The sequence below is a fragment of the Nuphar pumila genome, chromosome 4 (genome assembly GCF_984573655.1).
Source record: "Nuphar pumila chromosome 4, dmNupPumi1.hap1.1, whole genome shotgun sequence".
NCBI classification, from domain to species: domain Eukaryota; kingdom Viridiplantae; phylum Streptophyta; class Magnoliopsida; order Nymphaeales; family Nymphaeaceae; genus Nuphar; species Nuphar pumila.
Genome location: NC_143252.1, coordinates 117,208,821 through 117,230,612, shown reverse-complemented (window position 1 = coordinate 117,230,612; position 21,792 = coordinate 117,208,821). Strand labels below are relative to the sequence as shown.

The 21,792-nt window shown below is 44.6% G+C and overlaps 1 protein-coding gene across 1 annotated transcript in view; it reads left to right on the top strand.

Moving 5' to 3' along the window:
* LOC149840768 (exocyst complex component EXO84B-like) overlaps positions 1 to 19,858 on the top strand; it is a 38,571-nt gene extending 18,713 nt beyond the window's left edge. Inside the window, exons 4-7 of the mRNA XM_090003309.1 lie at positions 15,484 to 15,996; positions 17,632 to 17,820; positions 17,904 to 18,040; positions 19,382 to 19,858. Coding sequence (XP_089859435.1) covers positions 15,484 to 15,996; positions 17,632 to 17,820; positions 17,904 to 18,040; positions 19,382 to 19,544 — 1,002 coding nt within the window. The 3' untranslated portion in view covers positions 19,545 to 19,858. The remainder of the gene's footprint in view (positions 1 to 15,483; positions 15,997 to 17,631; positions 17,821 to 17,903; positions 18,041 to 19,381) is intronic.
* The last annotated feature ends 1,934 nt before the right edge of the window (positions 19,859 to 21,792 follow it).

The window sequence follows — 21,792 nt, the reverse complement described above, 5'->3', positions numbered from 1 at the left end:
CTTCACTCAAGGATGCGGTTTCGCAAATCCTTGCCCTTTACCTTGCCGTCGCGCTCTGCGCCTAGCCTCTTGCTTTTGCATACGTGTTGGTATTGCCTGGCTGTTGCAGATGACGTGCAGGTTCTTGCTCTTTGCGGATGCCTTAAGGGCATCCTCGTGGAGGATGCAAGGAGCATTTACCACTCTCCCTCTTGCGACAAGAGTTTAGTCGGGAGCGAGCGAACTTCTTAGCGGGTGTTCTGTTGAGAAACCCGTATCTCGTCTATCGAGGCCGGTATCGAGTCATGCGAGACATGTAGATACCCCGATAGCGGATGTGATTCGAGATAATCACATGCATCATGTTGGCACACGGTACTGCTGTTTCAAAAGATAGAGTAAAGTTGATAAACTTTACATCTTTGTGAAACACTCCTGTTGAGGCTTCTATTGAGGAGCTATACCCCCTTTATCGTAGAGTACTTATAGTCGTGCACGACACGTCTAGTACTGCGATGATCGGATGAGACGGTCGTGCGACCTCGAACAACGCTAAATGCAAATTGTTGTAATCACATAAATGGCCTCACATTCGCCTTCACAGGCAAGATGCTCGAGTGGTTTAAAGACCACAGCATAGAATGGGTCGTTAGTTAAGCAACCCCTAACGCACCCGTTCGCTTCTGGTTGTCTGTCAAGGGAGAGGACAGATCGGTACAAAAACTCCAATGGACAGGTTGTTAACAACCACCCCACGGGCAAAGATCCGGCCTCCCCAGTCATTGGAGTTAGGGGAAAGGGGCTACAATAGTTAGCTTAACACTTCTGCAGAAGTTGGATGCATCCGTGGCACTGCTTTTCAGCCTCTGGGGAATCCTCTCTCGGCTAAAGCCGTCCCCTTTGGAGCGGACTCAACTAGCTATTCGGGTTATTGAAAATACATAGAATAATAGACGCCCGAACTAGTCTCAGTTGTTTCTATGTTTTGCCTGCGCGTACCCGCAGGCCAGTAATATCGGAACATAAAGTCTGTTCACTTTGGTTGCTGGGCCGTGAGATTCGTTGCACTACTGATTCGCTGCACTACTGATTCGTTGCACTACTGATTCGCTGCACTACTGATTCGTTGCACTACTGACTCGCTTGCACCACCGACTTGCTTGCACTACTGATTCGTTGCACTACTTATTCACTTGCACTACGTATTCGCTTGCACTACTTACGCGTTTGCACTGGTTATCTGCATGCATTGCTTACATGTTTAACTGCATATTTGCTTTAAACTGTGTAACTTACTGAATTAAATTACATAATTCAGATCCTTGTAGTCTCTCTTGTGCGCCTACTAGTTTTTCGTGAAACTAACCCATTCTATGGGTACAGGTGATGATTAGGTACACCACAGGCGATGGCGCGATGGCTAGATGGCTCCAAGACGTTCTTCTTCCTGCTCTTAGCTCGCGTCCTGTTGTTTGGGGTTTTGTAACGGATTTTCCTTGGGAGATCCTAATTTTGTACTATTTGGAGAACTTCTTAAATGAAAGTGGCTTTTCCAAGTGTCCGCAAGTAGCATGTGTTGTGCGTTTTGGTTCTTTTAGCTAACGCGCTCAAAGTTGTCAGCTTGCCTTTCTGAAATTAATAAAAGTATAGTCTTCCGCTGATTTCGTAAATCATCTCTGAGATAAAGAGATTCCTTTTTAGTCTCTTGTCTTCTTTTTTTTCGAAAGGTTTGCAAGCTTGAAATTTTGGGGTGTTACAACTTGGTATCAGAGCTAAGGGAAGCAAGGATTCTTGACCATTGGGCATCCGCATCGCACTGTGAGTATACTTTTCCTCTTGCTTAGTAGGTGCTCAAGGCATTGTTAAGTTAAGTGGCTTGACGTGTTTTGTGTGTATACCAGCATTGTTGGGGTTTCATAAACTACTCATGTTAAACATGAATAGTACTTATGTTTTTGCTTGTTTTGAGTTTCCTAAAATTTCTAATTATGGGTATTCCTTGTTTACTCCAAGGATGGCAAGGAACTCGAACGAAGGGTCTGCTGACGAATGGTCAGATCAGCGGGGATTCGTGATGGATTCCCTGGGTTCCCTGGCAGCGGCTATGCGAGACCAAATTCGTTCCCAAAGGGAACCAGCGCCCGTTCCTGAGCCGATCCCGCATACCGCAGTGACGTATGAGAAATTTCTGAAGCTTGACCCCCCGACCTTCGACGGCAAGCCCGACCCAGATATGGCTGATAACTGGGTGAAGGAGGTAGAACGAGTGTACGAGGTCTTGTCAGTACCCGATGACAAGAAGACGCTTTTCGGGACCTTCAGGCTGAAGGGGAATGCCCGCAGTTGGTGGGACATGGCGCGGGGTGTGCAGTTTTTGGGAATTTCGCCCATTCCTTGGGAAGCTTTCAGGAAGGCTTTCTTGGAGAACTACTTCCCACCTCACGCAAGGGAGAAGAAGAAGGTGGAGTTCTTGGAGCTCTGCCAGGGCAATTCGAGTTTGACGGATTACATCGCCAAATTCCAGAGTTTGAAACCCTACTGCCCTAACCTGTTCGCGGATGATCGCGAGCGAGCAGGAAAGTTTGTTCGGGGGCTGAAGGAGGGACTCATGCATCGGGTCCTAACGAGCATGCCCTCGACCTTCTCTGCGGCAGTTGCTGCCGCTACCGTTCTGAGTGAAGCATGGGAGCGCACTAAGAGTGCTCAGGGCAGGAGGCCACCCGCTACGGGTGGTGAGCCGAAGACACCTTCCGGCGACTCAGGCAAACGACCGTTCCTTCCTGTAAAGAGCGAAGGAGGAAGGAAACGATATCCTCCTTCGAAGCGTCAACGGCCACGGGGCAATCCTCCAGCCAGGCAGCAGGCTGGCAGTGTATGCCCCAGATGCCAGCGATCTCACTTTGGGCAGGCGTGCCCGCTCGACACAGGCGGATGCCTGTATTGTGGCAAGATGGGCCACTACGTCCGTGATTGCCGCAAAAAGGCGGCTGATGATTCCAGGCAGACCAGCGGAGCACCTTTGCTCCCTCGGCCGCCACTGCCGCAACAGCAGTATCAGTCGCCACCACCACAGACGAGCGGTCAAAAGAGGGCGCCGGGACGTGTCTACTCAGCCAAGGCTGAGCAGTTGACCAAGGGCGACCTAGTGCAAGGTACCCTTTTTGTCGCTAACCAAGCGGCCTTTGTGCTTTTTGATTGTGGTGCCACACACTCTTTTATTTCGGTAAATTTTGCCGAGTGTTTGCACATACCTGTAAAACCCTTGCATAATACTCTTGAAGTGTATAACCCGATTGGGAAAAATACCATTTGTGCGGCCTACGTACCAGAGTTGGACGTAGTCTTAGCAGATCGGCATTTACCGGCTTGTGCTATCCTGCTAGTGATGACAGAATTTGACGTCATCCTAGGCATGGATTGGCTGCACAAGTATCATGCCAAGATTTTCTGCCGAGATAGTAGGATTGTTTTATCTCCACCAGGAATGCCCAAGATGGAATTCAAGATCCTGAAACCCGTTCGGGCGAGCAAGTTGATTTCGTCGTTGAAGGCGCAGAGCTACCTGAGGAAGGGATGCACTGCCTTTTTGGTCAGTGTCATCCAGTCCGGGCCGACGCAAGTCCCGATGGGAGACTTGGAGATTGTTCGAGATTTCCCAGACGTCTTCCCGGAGGAACTGCCAGGCCTTCCTCCACCTCGCGAGGTGCAGTTCAGCATCGAGTTGCTGCCGGGTACTGCGCCAATTTCTAAGGCTCCATATCGGATGGCGCCAGCCGAGCTCGCAGAGCTCAAGAAGCAGTTGCAGGAGTTGATGGATCAGGGATTCATTCGCCCCAGTGTCTCGCCCTGGGGAGCTCCCGTCTTGTTCGTGAAAAAGAAGGACGGATCATTGCGGTTGTGCATCGATTATCGGATGCTTAACCAGGCGACAATAAAGAATAAGTACCTGTTGCCGCGCATCGAGGATCTGTTCGATCAGTTGCAGAGGGCCAGGATCTTCTCAAAGATCGACCTTAGATCTGGGTACCATCAACTCAGAATTAAGGGAGATGATATCTCCAAGACGGCCTTCCGGACCAGGTATGGGCATTACGAATTTACGGTTATGCCCTTTGGACTCACTAACGCTCCTGCAGCGTTCATGGATCTCATGAATAGGGTGTTCAAACCCTTTTTGGACACCTTCGTGATCGTGTTCATCGACGACATCTTGGTGTATTCAGATAGCTGGGAGCAACATCGTGAGCACTTGAGAGTTATTCTCGAAACCTTGCGAAAGGAGCGGTTGTTCGCTAAGTACTCTAAGTGCGAGTTTTGGCTCGAGGAGATCATGTTTTTGGGACATGTCATCTCCAAGGAAGGTGTGTCCGTGGATCCAGCGAAAGTTGAGGCTGTACTCAGTTGGCAGCAACCGAGGAATGTTCGTGACATTCGGAGTTTTCTTGGATTAGCTGGGTATTACCGAAGATTTATCCAGGACTTTTCTAAGATCTCTCTACCCTTGACGCAGCTCCTGAAGAAAGAAACTAGGTTCGTGTGGGACGACATGTGTGAGAGCAGTTTTCAGAGGTTAAAGGAACGTCTTACGACTGCTCTCATTTTGGCCTTACCTTCGGGTCAAGGCGGCTTCGTGATTTACACAGACGCTTCCGGGACAGGTTTGGGTTGCGTCTTAATGCAGAACGATAGAGTGATCGCCTATGCATCGCGCCAACTTAAAATACATGAGAAGAATTACCCGACTCATGATTTGGAGTTAGCAGCGGTAGTCTTCGCATTGAAGATATGGCGGCACTATTTGTATGGGGAGCGGTTCGAGGCTTTTACAGATCATAAGAGCCTAAAATTTTTGTTCTCGCAGAAGGAGCTGAATATGAGGCAGCGACGTTGGCTGGAATTCCTCAAGGATTACGACTTTACCTTGTCCTACCACCCAGGAAAAGCGAACGTTGTGGCCGACGCTCTGAGCCGCAAGTCTCCCAGCGTTTCCGTAAATTTGTTGTTTGCGGGGTGGAAGCTGGTCGAGGATCTGATATCGTGGGAACCGTTTGTGGTCACTCCAGTTTCGATCAGTCTTTCCAGCATGGTAGCTCAGCCTGAGCTATTGTCAAAGATCTTTGTCAGTCAGAAGATCGATGCGCAGTATGATAAGCTGAAGGCTCTAGCGCAGCGGGCCGATACCCCCTTCCGACTGAGTGAGGAAGGAGGTGTATGGCGTAAGGATCGTCTCTGGGTGCCAGAAGATCCTTTTTTGAGAGATGAGATTCTCACTGAGGCCCACAAGTCCAAGTACACGATCCACCCGGGCGGCACAAAGATGTTCAAAGATTTGCAGCGCAGATATTGGTGGAACGGAATGAAGCGGGACGTAGCCGAGTACGTTTTGAAGTGCTTGACTTGCCAACAGGTTAAGATCGAGCACCAACGACCAGGCGGAGTGGTGCAGCAAATGGAGATTCCACAATGGAAGTGGGAGGACATCACGATGGACTTCATCGTCGGTTTGCCGAGGACGCGGAGGAAACACGATGCGATTTGGGTGATCGTGGATCGACTCACTAAATCGGCGCATTTCCTCCCTATACGGCTCAGTCAGTCACTGGATAGCTTGGCAGACCTCTATGTCAGGGAGATTGTGAGATTGCACGGTGTTCCTGTGTCAATCATCTCCGATCGTGACCCGAGGTTCACCTCCAGGTTTTGGGGGCAGCTGCAGTTGGCCTTGGGCACAAAGCTAAAATTCAGCACTGCCTTCCACCCTCAGACTGATGGACAATCTGAACGCACGATTCAGACTTTGGAAGACATGCTGCGAGCGTGCATGTTGGACTGGAGGGGAGAATGGGACTCTCATACTGGGTTGGCAGAATTCGCGTACAATAATAGTTACCATGCCAGTATCGGTATGGCCCCTTACGAAGCCTTGTACGGGAAGCCTTGTCGATCACCCGTTTACTGGGATGAGGTTGGTGAACGGATGCTAGATTCACCTATAGTGCTACAGCACTATACTCAGCAAGTGCAGATGATCAGGGAACGTCTGCGTACCGCGCAAAGTCGGCAGAAGTGTTACGCCGATCGTCGACGTAGAGAGCTCGTGTTCTCAACAGGAGATATGGTTTTTGTTAAGGTATCTCCTACCAAGAGCGTCTTCCGGTTCGGGAAAAAGGGAAAGCTGAGTCCGCGATTCGTCGGACCTTTTGAGATCCTGGATCGGATCGGCGAGGCGGCTTACCGCGTTGCGCTGCCTCCTCAGTACGCTCAGATTCACAACGTCTTTCACGTATCCATGCTGAGAAGATATGTTCACGACCCATCGCACATCATTCATTATGATGATGTGGATATCCATAAGGACTTGACGTTCGAGGAAAGACCAGTAGCAATCGTTGATCGTCGAGACCAAGTGCTCAGATCGAAGACGATTTCTCTTGTAAAAGTACGTTGGCAACACCATGGAATTAGTGAATGTACATGGGAGCTTGAGTCGGATATCAGGGATAAATACCCCGACTTGTATTTTGACCAATTTATGCTATAGAAATTTCGCGGACGAAATTATTTTAAGGAGGGTAGGATGTAATATCAAAAAAAAAAAAAAAAAAATTGGTTTGGGCCGGATCCGACCCGGGCCACCGCCCCTCGCTGTCATTAAAAGACAGCGAGGCAGGCGGGAGGAGGGTTACGAAACCCCCCTCACAGCCACTCGCTCTCTGTCTCTCCGTTTCCCTCTCTCGCTCGTCCACGGTCACCGACGCCGGCGACCCCCGACAGCCGCCGCCACCGACATCGGCGACCCCCCCCCTTTTCCTTCCGGCGAGCTCCTCTTCGGCGAGTTCCTCCGAAAACCCCCTGGTACGCCATCGCTTCTTCTTTCTCCCTTTTTTCCCTCTCCGTCTCTTCTCTCTCTCTCCCTCATTTCTCTGTGTGGCCACGGGAGGGGTCAAACCCCCTCCCTTTGCCCCCTTTTAGCAGGGGAGGGGCACGACACCCCTCCCTGCTCTCCGTTTCGGTAGGGGAGGGGCCGAGCCCCTCCTCCCTGTTTTTTTTGTTACGGCAGGGGAGGGGCCGAGCCCCTCCTCCTTGCCCCTTTTTATTGTACCAGCAGGGGCCATCGGCCCCTGCCTTTTTATTATGCCAGCAGGGGCCATCGGCCCCTGCCTTTTTATTATGCCAGCAGGGGCCGATGGCCCTTGCCTTTTGTTATGCCAGCAGGGGCCATCGGCCCCTGCCTTTTGTTTGTGCCAGCAGGGGCCCATGGCCCCTGCCTTTTTAGTTTGTCAGCAGGGGCCATCGGCCCCTGCCTTTTTATTATGCCAGCAGGGGCCGATGGCCCTTGCCTTTTGTTATGCCAGCAGGGGCCGATGGCCCCTGCCTTTTTGTTGCCAGCAGGGGCCGATGGCCCCCTGCCCTTTGTGCGCAAGCCGATACCCTTGGCCGACAAGCCCGGGGAATCTTTGGAAGCTATATCGTGATGGGGACAGATCATTACAATTGTTGGTCTCCAACGAGGAATTCCTAGTAGCGTGAGTCATCTGTTCGCATTTGACTACACCCCTCTTTTGGCAGCTAGAGTCTTTTGATCCTGCCCCATCTTCTTTTCGAGTCAATTGGGACGGTTGGCCCCAACCCTATGTATCGGAAAAGTCGAGTCTTTGCCTTGCTTTTGCTTTTGTCAGAGTTTGCTTGTTAATATCGCATATTTGCAGCTACGACGGATCCCACTCGCGCTCCGCGACCCGAGCCGTCAATCGTGTACGTTCGCAGACGTCAGCAAGCTCGTAACCCTCCAAGGTAGGGGAAAATTGCACGGAAGACTTGGATATTTGAATTAAGTTCAATTGAACTAAAAGCGACCATTGAATATATATATATATATATATATATATATATATATATATGTATATATTTATACGAGTATCCACTTCACTCAAGGATGCGGTTTCGCAAATCCTTGCCCTTTACCTTGCCGTCGCGCTCTGCGCCTAGCCTCTTGCTTTTGCATACGTGTTGGTATTGCCTGGCTGTTGCAGATGACGTGCAGGTTCTTGCTCTTTGCGGATGCCTTAAGGGCATCCTCGTGGAGGATGCAAGGAGCATTTACCACTCTCCCTCTTGCGACAAGAGTTTAGTCGGGAGCGAGCGAACTTCTTAGCGGGTGTTCTGTTGAGAAACCCGTATCTCGTCTATCGAGGCCGGTATCGAGTCATGCGAGACATGTAGATACCCCGATAGCGGATGTGATTCGAGATAATCACATGCATCATGTTGGCACAAGGTACTGCTGTTTCAAAAGATAGAGTAAAGTTGATAAACTTTACATCTTTGTGAAACACTCCTGTTGAGGCTTCTATTGAGGAGCTATACCCCCTTTATCGTAGAGTACTTATAGTCGTGCACGACACGTCTAGTACTGCGATGATCGGATGAGACGGTCGTGCGACCTCGAACAACGCTAAATGCAAATTGTTGTAATCACATAAATGGCCTCACATTCGCCTTCACAGGCAAGATGCTCGAGTGGTTTAAAGACCACAGCATAGAATGGGTCGTTAGTTAAGCAACCCCTAACGCACCCGTTCGCTTCTGGTTGTCTGTCAAGGGAGAGGACAGATCGGTACAAAAAACTCCAATGGACAGGTTGTTAACAACCACCCCACGGGCAAAGATCCGGCCTCCCCAGTCATTGGAGTTAGGGGAAAGGGGCTACAATAGTTAGCTTAACACTTCTGCAGAAGTTGGATGCATCCGTGGCACTGCTTTTCAGCCTCTGGGGAATCCTCTCTCGGCTAAAGCCGTCCCCTTTGGAGCGAACTCAACTAGCTATTCGGGTTATTGAAAATACATAGAATAATAGACGCCCGAACTAGTCTCAGTTGTTTCTATGTTTTGCCTGCGCGTACCCGCAGGCCAGTAATATCGGAACATAAAGTCTGTTCACTTTGGTTGCTGGGCCGTGAGATTCGTTGCACTACTGATTCGCTGCACTACTGATTCGTTGCACTACTGATTCGCTGCACTACTGATTCGTTGCACTACTGACTCGCTTGCACCACCGACTTGCTTGCACTACTGATTCGTTGCACTACTTATTCACTTGCACTACGTATTCGCTTGCACTACTTACGCGTTTGCACTGGTTATCTGCATGCATTGCTTACATGTTTAACTGCATATTTGCTTTAAACTGTGTAACTTACTGAATTAAATTACATAATTCAGATCCTTGTAGTCTCTCTTGTGCGCCTACTAGTTTTTCGTGAAACTAACCCATTCTATGGGTACAGGTGATGATTAGGTACACCACAGGCGATGGCGCGATGGCTAGATGGCTCCAAGACGTTCTTCTTCCTGCTCTTAGCTCGCGTCCTGTTGTTTGGGGTTTTGTAACGGATTTTCCTTGGGAGATCCTAATTTTGTACTATTTGGAGAACTTCTTAAATGAAAGTGGCTTTTCCAAGTGTCCGCAAGTAGCATGTGTTGTGCGTTTTGGTTCTTTTAGCTAACGCGCTCAAAGTTGTCAGCTTGCCTTTCTGAAATTAATAAAAGTATAGTCTTCCGCTGATTTCGTAAATCATCTCTGAGATAAAGAGATTCCTTTTTAGTCTCTTGTCTTCTTTTTTTTCGAAAGGTTTGCAAGCTTGAAATTTTGGGGTGTTACACAAACAATCTCAGGAGATCATCACAGCTCACCATAACTTTTTATGGTAAGCAAAAATACAAGATCCACGTTGGATCGCTCGGTCCGAGAGATATACGACCGGACAAGGAATTACCGCCCTAGAGGGTATACCTGATCTTGGACTATACACTTCCTCACAGGAGTTCACCGACTTCGCGGTTACCCGTTCGTGGACAGTGTACATCCTCACAGAGATTCTACCGCTCTAGCAGGGTCACCTGGTCTTGACCATACATACCCCCACAGCGAACCCTTTGGGAAGCGGGTCCCCAACAAATGTCATATCCAATGAAAATCATTGCGATACGTGCATCAACACAAATGACTGTTCTCAGGTTCGATAGCCACTAATACAAACAACAAGATCAACGCCGGATCACCTGGTCTGGGAAATGTATAACCTCATAAGGAATTACGCCCTAGATGGTATACATGGTCTTGTACCATACACTTCCTCACAGGAGTTCACCGTCTTTGCGGCTACCCGTTCGTGGACAGTGTACATCCTCACAGAGAATCTACCACTCTAGCCGGGTACCTGGTCTTGGTCATACACACCCTCGCAGATAATCCTTTGGAGATCAGGTCCTCGACAGACGCCCTACTCAGTGATACATGCATCATTAATTGACTGCTCTGAACCATTGACCGCCTCGGGGTCAGTAGCCACAATATGAGCACAAGCATGCATATCAGCAATATGCATTGTATCACTTCACATAGAAGCATATAATCCTACGCATCGTGTTATTGCCATAAGGAATATTGCAATCCTCAAATAGGCCCTCAAGGCATGTGTAAACGACACATGAGAACGCGCAGACGTGGCAATTCAGTTGATTCTATGGGCGAAGGGTAACTAACTCTACCCGTCAGCCAAACAAAACAGCTGAACAAGACAAGCACTCATAACAATGCTCGTAAAACATATAATTACCATAAAATGGCTCAGTTCATCAACACGTAATTAAATTAATCATAAGGCATAAACCATTACATCGCAAGCCATTCATAAGCAATTATACGGCAACAGTTATATCACAATATGTAAGCAGCTTATAAGACAAGCGGCCACATCAATCCTAGTTGCCACCAGTTCGTAGATTACGAGTTGTATGCAATCACATCAATCATAAGAGATGCAAGCCAACAAGTGCTACGCTACAATAAGCACCAAACAGTTTGACCAAGGGATAAAGCAAGTCACATGCTAATATGTAGCAACTGGCATAATGCTATTATTATAAGCATTTAACTAGTATGAGAAACTTCTTATTACTCCGCAAAGAACTGCGTAAGCAGTTTAACCAACTAGAGTAACGCCTTAACAGGCGTGCACAGCTCAACGAGTAGCATGTTGAACTATCGAGCAAGCAAGCGAATTAGTAGTGCAAGCGAAGCAGTAGTGCAAGCGAATTAGTAGTGCAAGCGAATCCGTAGTGCAAGCGAAGCAGTAGTGCAAGCAAATCTCACGACTCAACGACCAGTGTGAACAGACCTTATGTTTCGATAATTACGAACTTGCGGGTACGCGCAGGCAAAACGTAGAACCAACTGAGACTAGTTCGGGCGTTTGTTATTCTATGTATTTTCAATAACCCGAATAGCTAGTTGAGTTCGCTCTAAAGGGACGGCTTTAGCCGAGAGAGGATTCCCCAAAGGAGGCTGTGCCACGGACGCATCCAACTTATGCAGAAGTGTTGAGCTAACTAATGTAGCCCCTTTCCCCTAACTCCAATGACTGGGGAGGCCGGATCGTTGCCCATAGGGTGGTTGTTAACAACCTGTCCATTGGAGTTTGTACCGCTATGTCCTCTCCCTTGACAGACACAAAGAAGCGAATAGGTACATTAGGGGTTGCTTAACTAACAACCCATTCTATGTTGTGGTATTTAAACCACTCGAGCATCTTGCCTGTGAAGGCGAATGTGAGGCCATTTATGTGATTACAACATTTTTCATTTAGCGTTGTTCGAGGTCGCACGACCGTCTCATCCGATCATCGCAGTATTAGACGTGTCGTGCACGACTACAAGTACTCTAGGATGAAGGGGGTATAGCTCGTCAATAGAAGCCTCAACAGGAGTGTTTCACAAATATGTAAAGTTTATCAACTTTACTCTATCTTTTGAAATAGCAGTACCTTGTGCCAACATTATGCATGTGATTATCTTGAATCACATCCGCTATCGGGGTATCTACATGTCTCGCATGACTTGATACCAGCCTCGATAGACGGGATACGGGTTTCTCAACAGAACACCCGCTAAGAAGTTCGCTCGAACCCCCAATTCGGGATCACCCGAGATATGCCAAAAAGGCGAGCAGAACCAGTCAGTCACATCCTTCCGAATGCTTCGATTTGGAGCAGTCTTCGATGCTTTTGCGCAGCTCCCTAAAATCTCAAGTCGACTCTGCAGGACTGCGCACACGAAGAGCTAGGATCCTTGCGAGGTATCCCTCTCAGACGAGGATGTGCCGCTCGCTCCCGACTGAACTCTTGTCGCAAGAGGGATAGATAGATGTCTCTTGCATCCTCCACAAGGATGCCTCAAACGCGTATGCAATGAGCGAGAACCTGAGCGTCATCTGCAATAGCAAGGCAGTAACAACACATATGCAAAAGCAAGAGCCTAGCGCAAAGCGCGACGGCAAAGGAAAGACTGTAAGCAGGAGTGCAACGCAGAACCTTTGCGTGATGCGCAACGGCAAAGTAAAGGACAAGGATCGCGAAACCGCGTCCTTGAGTTAAATGTGTACTCATATAAATATATATGATATATATATATATATGCATATATATTTATTTAATTGTCCTTTTTAGTTAATTGAACTCAATTCAATTATCTTCCCCTACCTTTAAGAGTTGCAAGCTTGCTGTCGTCCGCGGATGTACGTGATTGGCGGCTCGGGTCGCGGAGCGCGAGCAAGATCTGTCGTACGAGCTGCAAAAGTAACGATCTTAGCAAGCTAATACCAAAATAGAAAGTCAGGGGCATTATCGTCGTCCTGACGTACAGGAAAGCAGAGGCAAGGGCATCGTGCACATGCGCACCTGCTATAAGCGCAAGAAGCAGGGGCAGGGCCACGAGCTCCTGCTGTCAGCAAACAACGGGGAGGCAGGGGGTTGCTCCCCTGCCCTCCGAAAGCAAGGGTAGGCAGGGTTGCGCCCCTGCCTTACGAAGGCAACGAGGGAGGTCGAAGCGTCGCCCTGCTTGCCAGAAGAGCAAAGAGACAGGAGGTCAAGCCCCCCACCCGTTAGCATAAAGGAGGCAAGAGGCTTTGCCCCTGCCTACCGAATACACAAAGAGGCAGGGGCTTGGCCCCTGCCGGTCGAACACGCAAATAAGCAGGGGGCAAAGCCTTTGCCTGACGCCCAAGAAGAGGGAGCAGGGAGGGGCTCGGCCCCCTCCCCTGCCGTAACAAGTAGCAGGGAGGGGGCTCAGCCCCTCCCCTGCCGAACAAAAGGGCAGGGAGGGGGCTCAGCCCCTCCCCTGCCTAATAGGGAGCAGGGAGGGGAGCTCAGCCCCTCCCCTGCCTAACAAAAGGGCAGGGAGGGGGCTCAGCCCCTCCTCTGCCTAATAGGGAGCAGGGAGGGGAGCTCAGACCCTCCTTTGCCTAATAGGGAGCAGGGAGGGGGCTCAGCCCCTCCCCTGCTGTGACAGAAGGAACAGAGAGGAGGGGGGTGAGCCCCTCCTCTGCCGTAATAGGACGCAGGGAGTGTAATGAAATATGCGGAAAAGTAAAGAGTGCACTAAGCACTTACAACATCCACTAACGAACAAACAACAAGGGCTAATACCCAAACCCAAAAGAGACAACACAACATAAAAATATAAATGCCTCTTATTGAAAGAGAGAGAACTCTCAAGAGTGAAAAATACAAGAGGGGTTCACCCCTATTTATACACAAAAGGAGGAGGGGAGGAGTGGCCATATGGCCTTAAAAGAAGAGCCACCTAGGGGCTCCCATGGAGTCGTTGGGAGCCCCCAACGGTCACAAATGTGACCGTTGGGGGCCCCATCGACTCCATGGTGGGGCCCCTATTAGGTGGACAAAAAACCAAAAATAAAAGATAAAAAATAAAAAAAAAGAAATATACAAAAAGAAAGAAAAGAAACAAGTACCCCTATCGGGTACTTGTGAAATGACTAAAATACCCCTATCGGGTATTTTAGATTATACAAATATATATGTATATAAATATATACATATATATGAATTACATATGTTTTAACAGGGAGGACTCGGCCCCTCCCCTGCCTTGACAGAGGGCACAGAGAGGAGGGGAAGCGAGCCCCTCCTCTGCCCCATCTGTCGTAACAGGAGCAGGGAGGTGGTTCGACCCTCCCCTCCCTGCGTAACGGAGAAACGAGGGGAGAAGAGGGATAGAGAGAGAGAGACGAACGAAAGAGGGGGAGGCGCGTACCTGGAAGTCGCCGGCGGCGGCAGCGTCGGCATCGGAGGCTGTCGGCTGCCGTCGATGCCTGCAGTAGCCGAGACAAGGGTGGTGGCGAGTCGCCAGCGTCGGTGGCCACAGGGAGGAACGGAGACGAGAGGGCGAGAGGCGATGAGGGGGAGAGAGACCGAGAGAGGAAGAAGGGGGCGGGGGTTCTCTTTGAAACCCCTGCCTCGCTGTCTTCAAAAGATACGGGAGGCGGTGCCTCCCTTTCGGGTCCGGGTCCGGATCCAACCCGAATCCAAGCTTAATTTTTTTTCCTAGTTTATTACACCTAAACAGTAGACTACCTTAAGACATCTAAAAGATATAAAAGAAAAGAAAACATAAATATCCAAGGCTTTTAAGAATTTAGATTTGGACTATGGAAATATACTTGAATTTATGAGCTTCCATCATGAAGCCCTAAAGGCTCTTAGAAGAACATGAGGAAAGGGGGAAACAGAACTCCACTTAAACTGACAGTTTCACTCAATTATTTGATGACTTCTTATGTTTCAATCCATGTAAGTGAATGTCAATATTTTTTTTTTTTTTGCCATAATCTTTAACTTTGGTATAAGCAAATTTTGAATTTTAATAAGAAAAAGGTCTATAGAAACCTTTAGGCAAATTCACTTTGATTCTAGATTATTGATGTAAGACTCTTGTTCTATGACTCATTTATTTTTTCCTTTCTTCAAATTATAAAATTGGCCATTATGTGAAAGTTTCAATTTTATGGAACTTTTAGAATATCTTCATATGATCTTTCGTTCTGTTCTATACTCTTATTTTGATATTTCATGCCATTATTAGTTTCTCATTATCCTTTTAGTTTAGAACTAGATATTTGTGGTTGTATACATATTTGATTTTTTTAAATACTTTTATAATTTTCCATATTCAATTTTATAATTTAGAGTGTGTGTGTGTGTGTGTGTGTGTGTGTGTGTGTGTGTGTGTGTGTGTGTGTGTGTGTGTGTGAAAATAAAAGGAAAACTGTCCTACCCTCTTTTCACCTCTTCTTCTGTCCAGTCTGGCTTGCAGAGCTACTGATTTCTAACATAATTTGAATTTTAGAAAATTTGTATTGTCAAATCTATTACACCTCATCATTGTATTTGGCCTGACAGAGGTTGGCTACATGTCATAAGAATTCTCAGGCTATCTTTAGCTCTTACACATGTTCTGCATGGATCTTGTGAAACAAGTCGTGTTTTCTCCTCTCATGGTGAGATTATTTATTATTTTCCAGTTCCTCTTCAAATTTAGTTTTTCCTTTTTCTGGTCATTCAATTATGCTGATGGTTTTGTGTGGAGAAACTATTGGTCATCATGTTCTCATCTGCACATTCCTGATGTCTTATCATGTTCCTACAGGATTTTTTTGAAGATGTGGGACCACTACTCAGCATGCAGTTAGGCAATACAACGCTGGAAGGTCTTCTTCAAGTATTTGACTCCTATGTAAATTTGCTAATAAATGCTTTACCTGTCTCAATAGAGGATGAATGTGTGAAGGGATCTGGGAATAAGATCGTTAGAATGGCTGATACGGAGGCACAACAAATAGCTTTATTGGCCAATGCTTCATTATTAGCTGATGAGCTCCTCCCACGTGCTGCGATGAAGCTTGCCCCATCTTACCAGGCAAATGCTAAGGATGACACAAGGAAGAGAGCTTCTGAAAGGCAGAGCCGCTTTCCTGAACAGAGAGAATGGAAAAAGCGGCTGCAACGTTCTGTAGACAGATTACGGGACAGTTTCTGTAGACAACATGCTCTTGATCTTATCTTCACAGAAGATGGTGATACTCATTTGAGTGCTGAAATGTATATCAAAATGGATGGACACATAGATGAGTCTGATTGGTTCCCATCTCCAATCTTTCAGGTAAATTTCAAATGAGAACTTCAGAAGATCTCCTAACAACATAATGCATAATCCGTCAATTGATGCTCTTGATTCCTTTAAATACATAACATTACGTCCCAAATTTAGATTTATCTTAACATCCTCTTGGTTACTTTTACCCTTTAAGATCTATTAGATGAAAGATTAATGCTTCAGAGTTCAGACCACATTGTTGAGGGAAAAGCCTTCAGTGTTGGACCTACAAATCTCTATTGTTTTGGAAGATTCAAATGAAATTGCAGTACTTTTATGTTTCCACTGATTTTTCTTTTTTATTGTTGCAATGGCATTCCATAATAATATTTTTAACATACTTGGGCCATATTCGTGATTTATTCACATACTAGAACAAATAAAAGCTTGCAAGGTGCAAATTCAGCAATTCTGGCTTCTATGGGATTCCTTATAATTTGGATCTGCTATTTTGGGGTTTATCTAGGGGTGGCAATCGGGTCGGGTTGGCGGGTCAGCATACCTCAACCCGAACCCAACCCGTTTAATAAACGGGTCGGCTGTGGCAAACACGAACCCGACCCGTTTATTAAACGGGTAACCCGACATGACCCGCCAACCCGTTTAATAAACGGGTTGGCGGGCGGGTTCGGGTAAACGGGTTGGCGGGCGGGTTCGGGTAAACGGGTTGACCTGCCCACCTAACCCGTTTATTAAACGGGTCAGCCGGGTTGGCATACCCCTAACACGAACCCGACCCGTTTAATAAACGGGTTAGGCGGGTCGACCCGTTTATTAAATGGGTTAGTTTAAGCCAAACTCGAACCCGCTTAAGAGGCGGGTTGGCAGGTCATGTCAGGTTTTGCCACCCCTAGGTTTATCTATTAGGAAGAGGGCTACAATGTTATGGTCCATTCACATTAAACATCTTTTGAAGAAAAAACATTCTACATTATGCCAAATTTAGAGTACACCTGCTAATGCCCCATGTTCTTACAGGATTTTTCAACCAAAAAAGGTTTTCACAATATTGAAAAACATTGGATATTGTTGTAATTTTTCTGAGAAATTCAGTGTTTTAGTTTTAAATTGTTATTGTGATTTATTTTTAATTACTCAAGTTATTCCCTGGTTATCTTGGGTAAATGCTGCATGACATCAAACTAGATGAAAATGTTGAGCCATTATCACTATCTTCTTTGCTCACTAGAACAATGGTCCAATTTCCCATGAGCTTATGCAAAATCTACCAATTATAATTTATATATATTTGCACTCAATTATTATTTTGTCTTTGGTGATTTGATTTTTGTATGTTTAAAATTTTAAAGAAGCAACAATTAATTTTTCAGAATCTAGTTTCCACAATAGCTAGGTTAAGCATCTTTTAATTTCAAGTGTTTCATCACAATGTTTTATGACAATTATAAGCTTATGGTTGCTCTTTGTCAACTCTGGGAAATTGCTGGTTCCTTTTTCAGTGGGCAAGTCGTGAAAGGCAATTTTTTGCAAAAGGAAAGCACATTAGAAATGTGAGCAAAATGATAATGGTACATAGTGATAAAGTGCCCAGGATACGGTTTTCTACATATATTGTAAATGGACTGCTAGAAGAGTGTTCTAGTTCATATGCTTACCTATGAATCATTTGTTTCTCTTTAGGAACTTTATCTGAAGCTAAACAGGATGGCAAGCATAGCTGTAGATATGTTTGTTGGCAGGGAAAGGTTCGCCACTGTTCTGTTGATGAGGCTCACAGAGACTGTTATCTTATGGCTTTCTGAAGACCAGAGTTTCTGGGAGGAAGTTGAGGATGGGCCAAAGACTTTGGGCCCTCTTGGTCTGAAGCAGGTATAGACACAAGCTTTATTTGATTGTTATGACTATTCTATCCTTGAATAATTACCTTATGAGCTAAATCTGTTTTCATGCAGTTTTTGTTGGATATGGAGTTTGTAATTAAAATTTCATCTCAAGGACGGTACTTATCTCGAAATTTGCATCAAGTTATTAGGGACATTATATCTAGAGCTATGGGTGCCTTTGCTTCAACGGGAATGGATCCATACAGGTAAATACTCATACCTGTAACTGTTCATTTTGTGCAAAAATTATAAGTCCATGATAAGGATGTTAAAAAAGTGTGCGGCTCTGATCGCTTGTGATCAGCAGCACGCGTTGGTCCGATTTAGCATCAGACAAGATGGGTATGCACCCATCTCTCTCTCTCTCTCATATATATATATGATGTTACTGAATCTCGCAATATTATGAAAATGCTGCATTTTTTATTTTTGACAAAAAAGGAAATACAGAAAATAATACATTTTTAAATTTACATATGGTATATGTAAATTGTCTTATCTATATCTTCACGCTATCCAATTGATTGTAGGTGAGAATAAGCATGTCCCTATTTTTTAGGGAGGAAGCTAATATCTTTTCCAACTCACCTATGGGAACAATTGGATATGGTGTTATTTTACAGCAGGCTCATAGGTTGCCAGTAATGGATAAAGGTGAAGAGCAGGTTAAAGACATTTCTGCCCTTGATTTATTACTTTCTCTATTGCCTTTTTAGAAGGTCCATTTGTTTTGACAGGAATTACATGAATTTTATGGGCTTTAGCTGGCTGTTTCAACAGTTTCACTCGTCTGGTAAATCTCTATAAGAAATAAGGACTACATTCACCAAAGAACTAACACAGTTGGATTTAGGTGATGAAAACATATAATAACCAGGTCTAATGCTTGAATAATCAATTTGATAACATGTTAGTAATCGTTTCACATGTTCTGTGAGGAAAGTATCTCATATTAAGCCATACTTTGGCTGCTATGTCACATGGATGAAGCTAAGGATACAGGATATGACAATTTTTTTAGAGTTTTCTATATGAACGATATATAAGGGGACGTGATATGGGGCCAAAATGGAGTATCCATGTGACAATTTGGCTGTGCTTCAACCATACCAACAATAGATCAACTGTTAATGCAGATATTCTTTGTTTTGGATACTTGAAGGAACCAACATCACGATATCAGATAAAATTTGTCACTTGATAACTCTGTACATGATTCAACTGGAGCAGGAGTAACTTGCATGATGACTTGATTGGTCTTTCATGGCTTGATTTTGGAGCCTGTTGACTTGGGAAAACTCATCTGTGCTCTTCCTCTGGTTAGTTATATATTCTTTAGCCTTTGGATAGCAGTCGAGAATATCACTTATTTGGATGCCAAACCAAGCATTCTTAGCACCTTGAAAGAGTTGTATGAATCTTGACCTGGTCTCCTCTGTTTCAGTTTGAAGAAATTTCATTTGTCCCTTACTGTGACAACAAGATCTGTTTACAGATTTACATGGATCGAAGTTATTGTGATGCTATTAATTTTTCTGGTTTGACAGTGAACTGCCATATGATGAGTGGTTTGCTGAGGTTTCAGAAGCGGCTGTACTCAGATTGAGTGAGAAAAGTAAAACGATCAACGGGGAGCGGGAAGTTAACAGTCCAACTGCTTCTATATCAGCTCAATCAATGTCTTCAATCAGATCTCATGGAAACACCTAATCATCAGCTAATTCTACTATTTCTAGTCCATGGGGCAAGCAGGCTTGGCTAGACGTAAGCCACTCAATGGCAAGTCAGCAAAATGTTTTCTGTGCTTGTTCTGACATTGGGTGTCTGTGTCATGTAGGTCCATGTATAAAGAGGCTATCCAATTATCTTATTTGTGGTGGCCTATTGATCCAATGTGAGAAGAAGTCTTTTATTTGCAGTGGCCCACTGATCCGATTTGAGATTGTGATCCATTCTTTCTTCTAATTGTTGCTGCATCCTATAATTATCATACATTGCATAATGCGAGTTTGCATGTGTAATTACTATATTTCTTGCTTTGGGCCATCTGATCAAGGAAGATGATGCATTCCCTTTTCAGCCGTGTGTGTGTGTATGAGAGAGAGAGAGAGAGAGAGAGAGAGACTTTGGAATTATTCATTCTCAAGAGAAGAAAAATTATAATGCAAGAGATTGCATAAAATTAACCAAACATCTGGGTTCAAATTGCATATTTACAGTCTTAACAGTGTGGTGAACATCCATCTTTTAGATAGATACCTCTCCATATTAATCTCATGGACCCGTTTGGATGGATTTATATTTACTATTTTAAATAATAAATAAAAATTTTATTATTTTTTTATAAACAACAAAAAATATGGTTTGAGTGATTATTTGTAATAAAATTAAATGTAAATTTATTTGAACATAACTTGATTGCATTTAAATTGAATCTATTTGAGTTAAATGAACTTGATGGATTTGAAATTGACACTAGAATTTTAAAAACAATATAAACCATTATGGTGCTCCTGCTTGAAAACTTGAAAGATCATGTTTTCTCTCATTTGGGCTCAAAATTGAAACATATGTGAAATCTAAATTCGTATAGAAAATACATGTGCCGAGGACGGATCAAGAAACCCATGGGCCATAATGATTTAAAGTTAAGCACAAGTGGTTTTGCAGCCATCTATAGTAATTATTTTTTTACTCTTTAAGTACATTTTTAACAAAAACTAATGTTTAACTAAAAGAAATATCCCTTAAATTACTGTTCTTTATTCGTGTTTTCGTTTTTATTTAATAAAAATAATAATCGGTCCATCCAAACAATAATCATTTGTTTAACGTGAGCTTACATTTTTTTCTTTTTTTCATTTGGGTAGCAAACTGAAGGCTAGGTCTCATTCAGGTTCAACCGTGTAAGGTGGTGCATTTTTTTTATATATATTTTTGTTTAAATCATCAACATCATAAAGGTCCAACCCGTTTCATTCTTCACCGAAATAGATTGCCCACCAAGCATGAACGTCATCTTCCTATGGCCAATAAAATTTTGTTGTCTAAGGTAGTGAGATGGGGAGTATAAAAATAAATTTTCACTTGATGGAAAACATATCTCCACCCTCCATGGAGGAATGTTTTCTATCAAAAAGTATACTTTTAAGAAAAAACTCTCTCAGCAAAACAGTCTCTCTCATTTGGAAGGGTAGGAGAATTCATACTAATTTTCTATTTTGCATCACTTTTCCTACATCTTTCTCACTTCCAAACTTAAGGTCACTCCCACCAATTTTGTTAGTAATGAATCATTTGGCTAATGATTCAGCTGTATCGATTGATACTTATACTCAAGTGAATCATCTATATCGGAAACAAATTAATGAACAAACATTAAGTGTCGATCAGAACACAACACGTGTTAAAGTTATTAAAATAATATATAAATATAAAAAAAATAAAATTTAGTATTTTTTGCATTTATTAAAAAAATAGCCAATTCAGGGGTGATGCGTATTGTTTTCTGCCGATACGATAAATATCAGACGATACAGGCCAATAATATAATATCCCGAAATTTAACCCAAATTTTGAGGATTTTTTTTAAACAACGGAAATATTTAATTTAACAAAGCTAAGCATTTCAGGTGCGTCACAGGAATCATCAAAGTAATTAACATTCATTTCATTTTTAATAAAAGTTTAAAACATGAATTCAAAGTTCTAAATATTTGAATGACATAATTGACAATAACCAACTTAAATTTAAACATTCTGAGAACACAATTAATCATGTATCCTCATCCGCACACCATCCCGCAGCCGCTCTTGATCTTTACTCCTCCCCTGAAAAATAGTAAAATAGTTTGTGTCAGACTACAACTAGTCTGCGTAGGAGAATACTATACCTGCTCACAAGTTCAATGTACAAGAAAATATGATACCATGAGCTTTCAATAATTGAAATATAGAA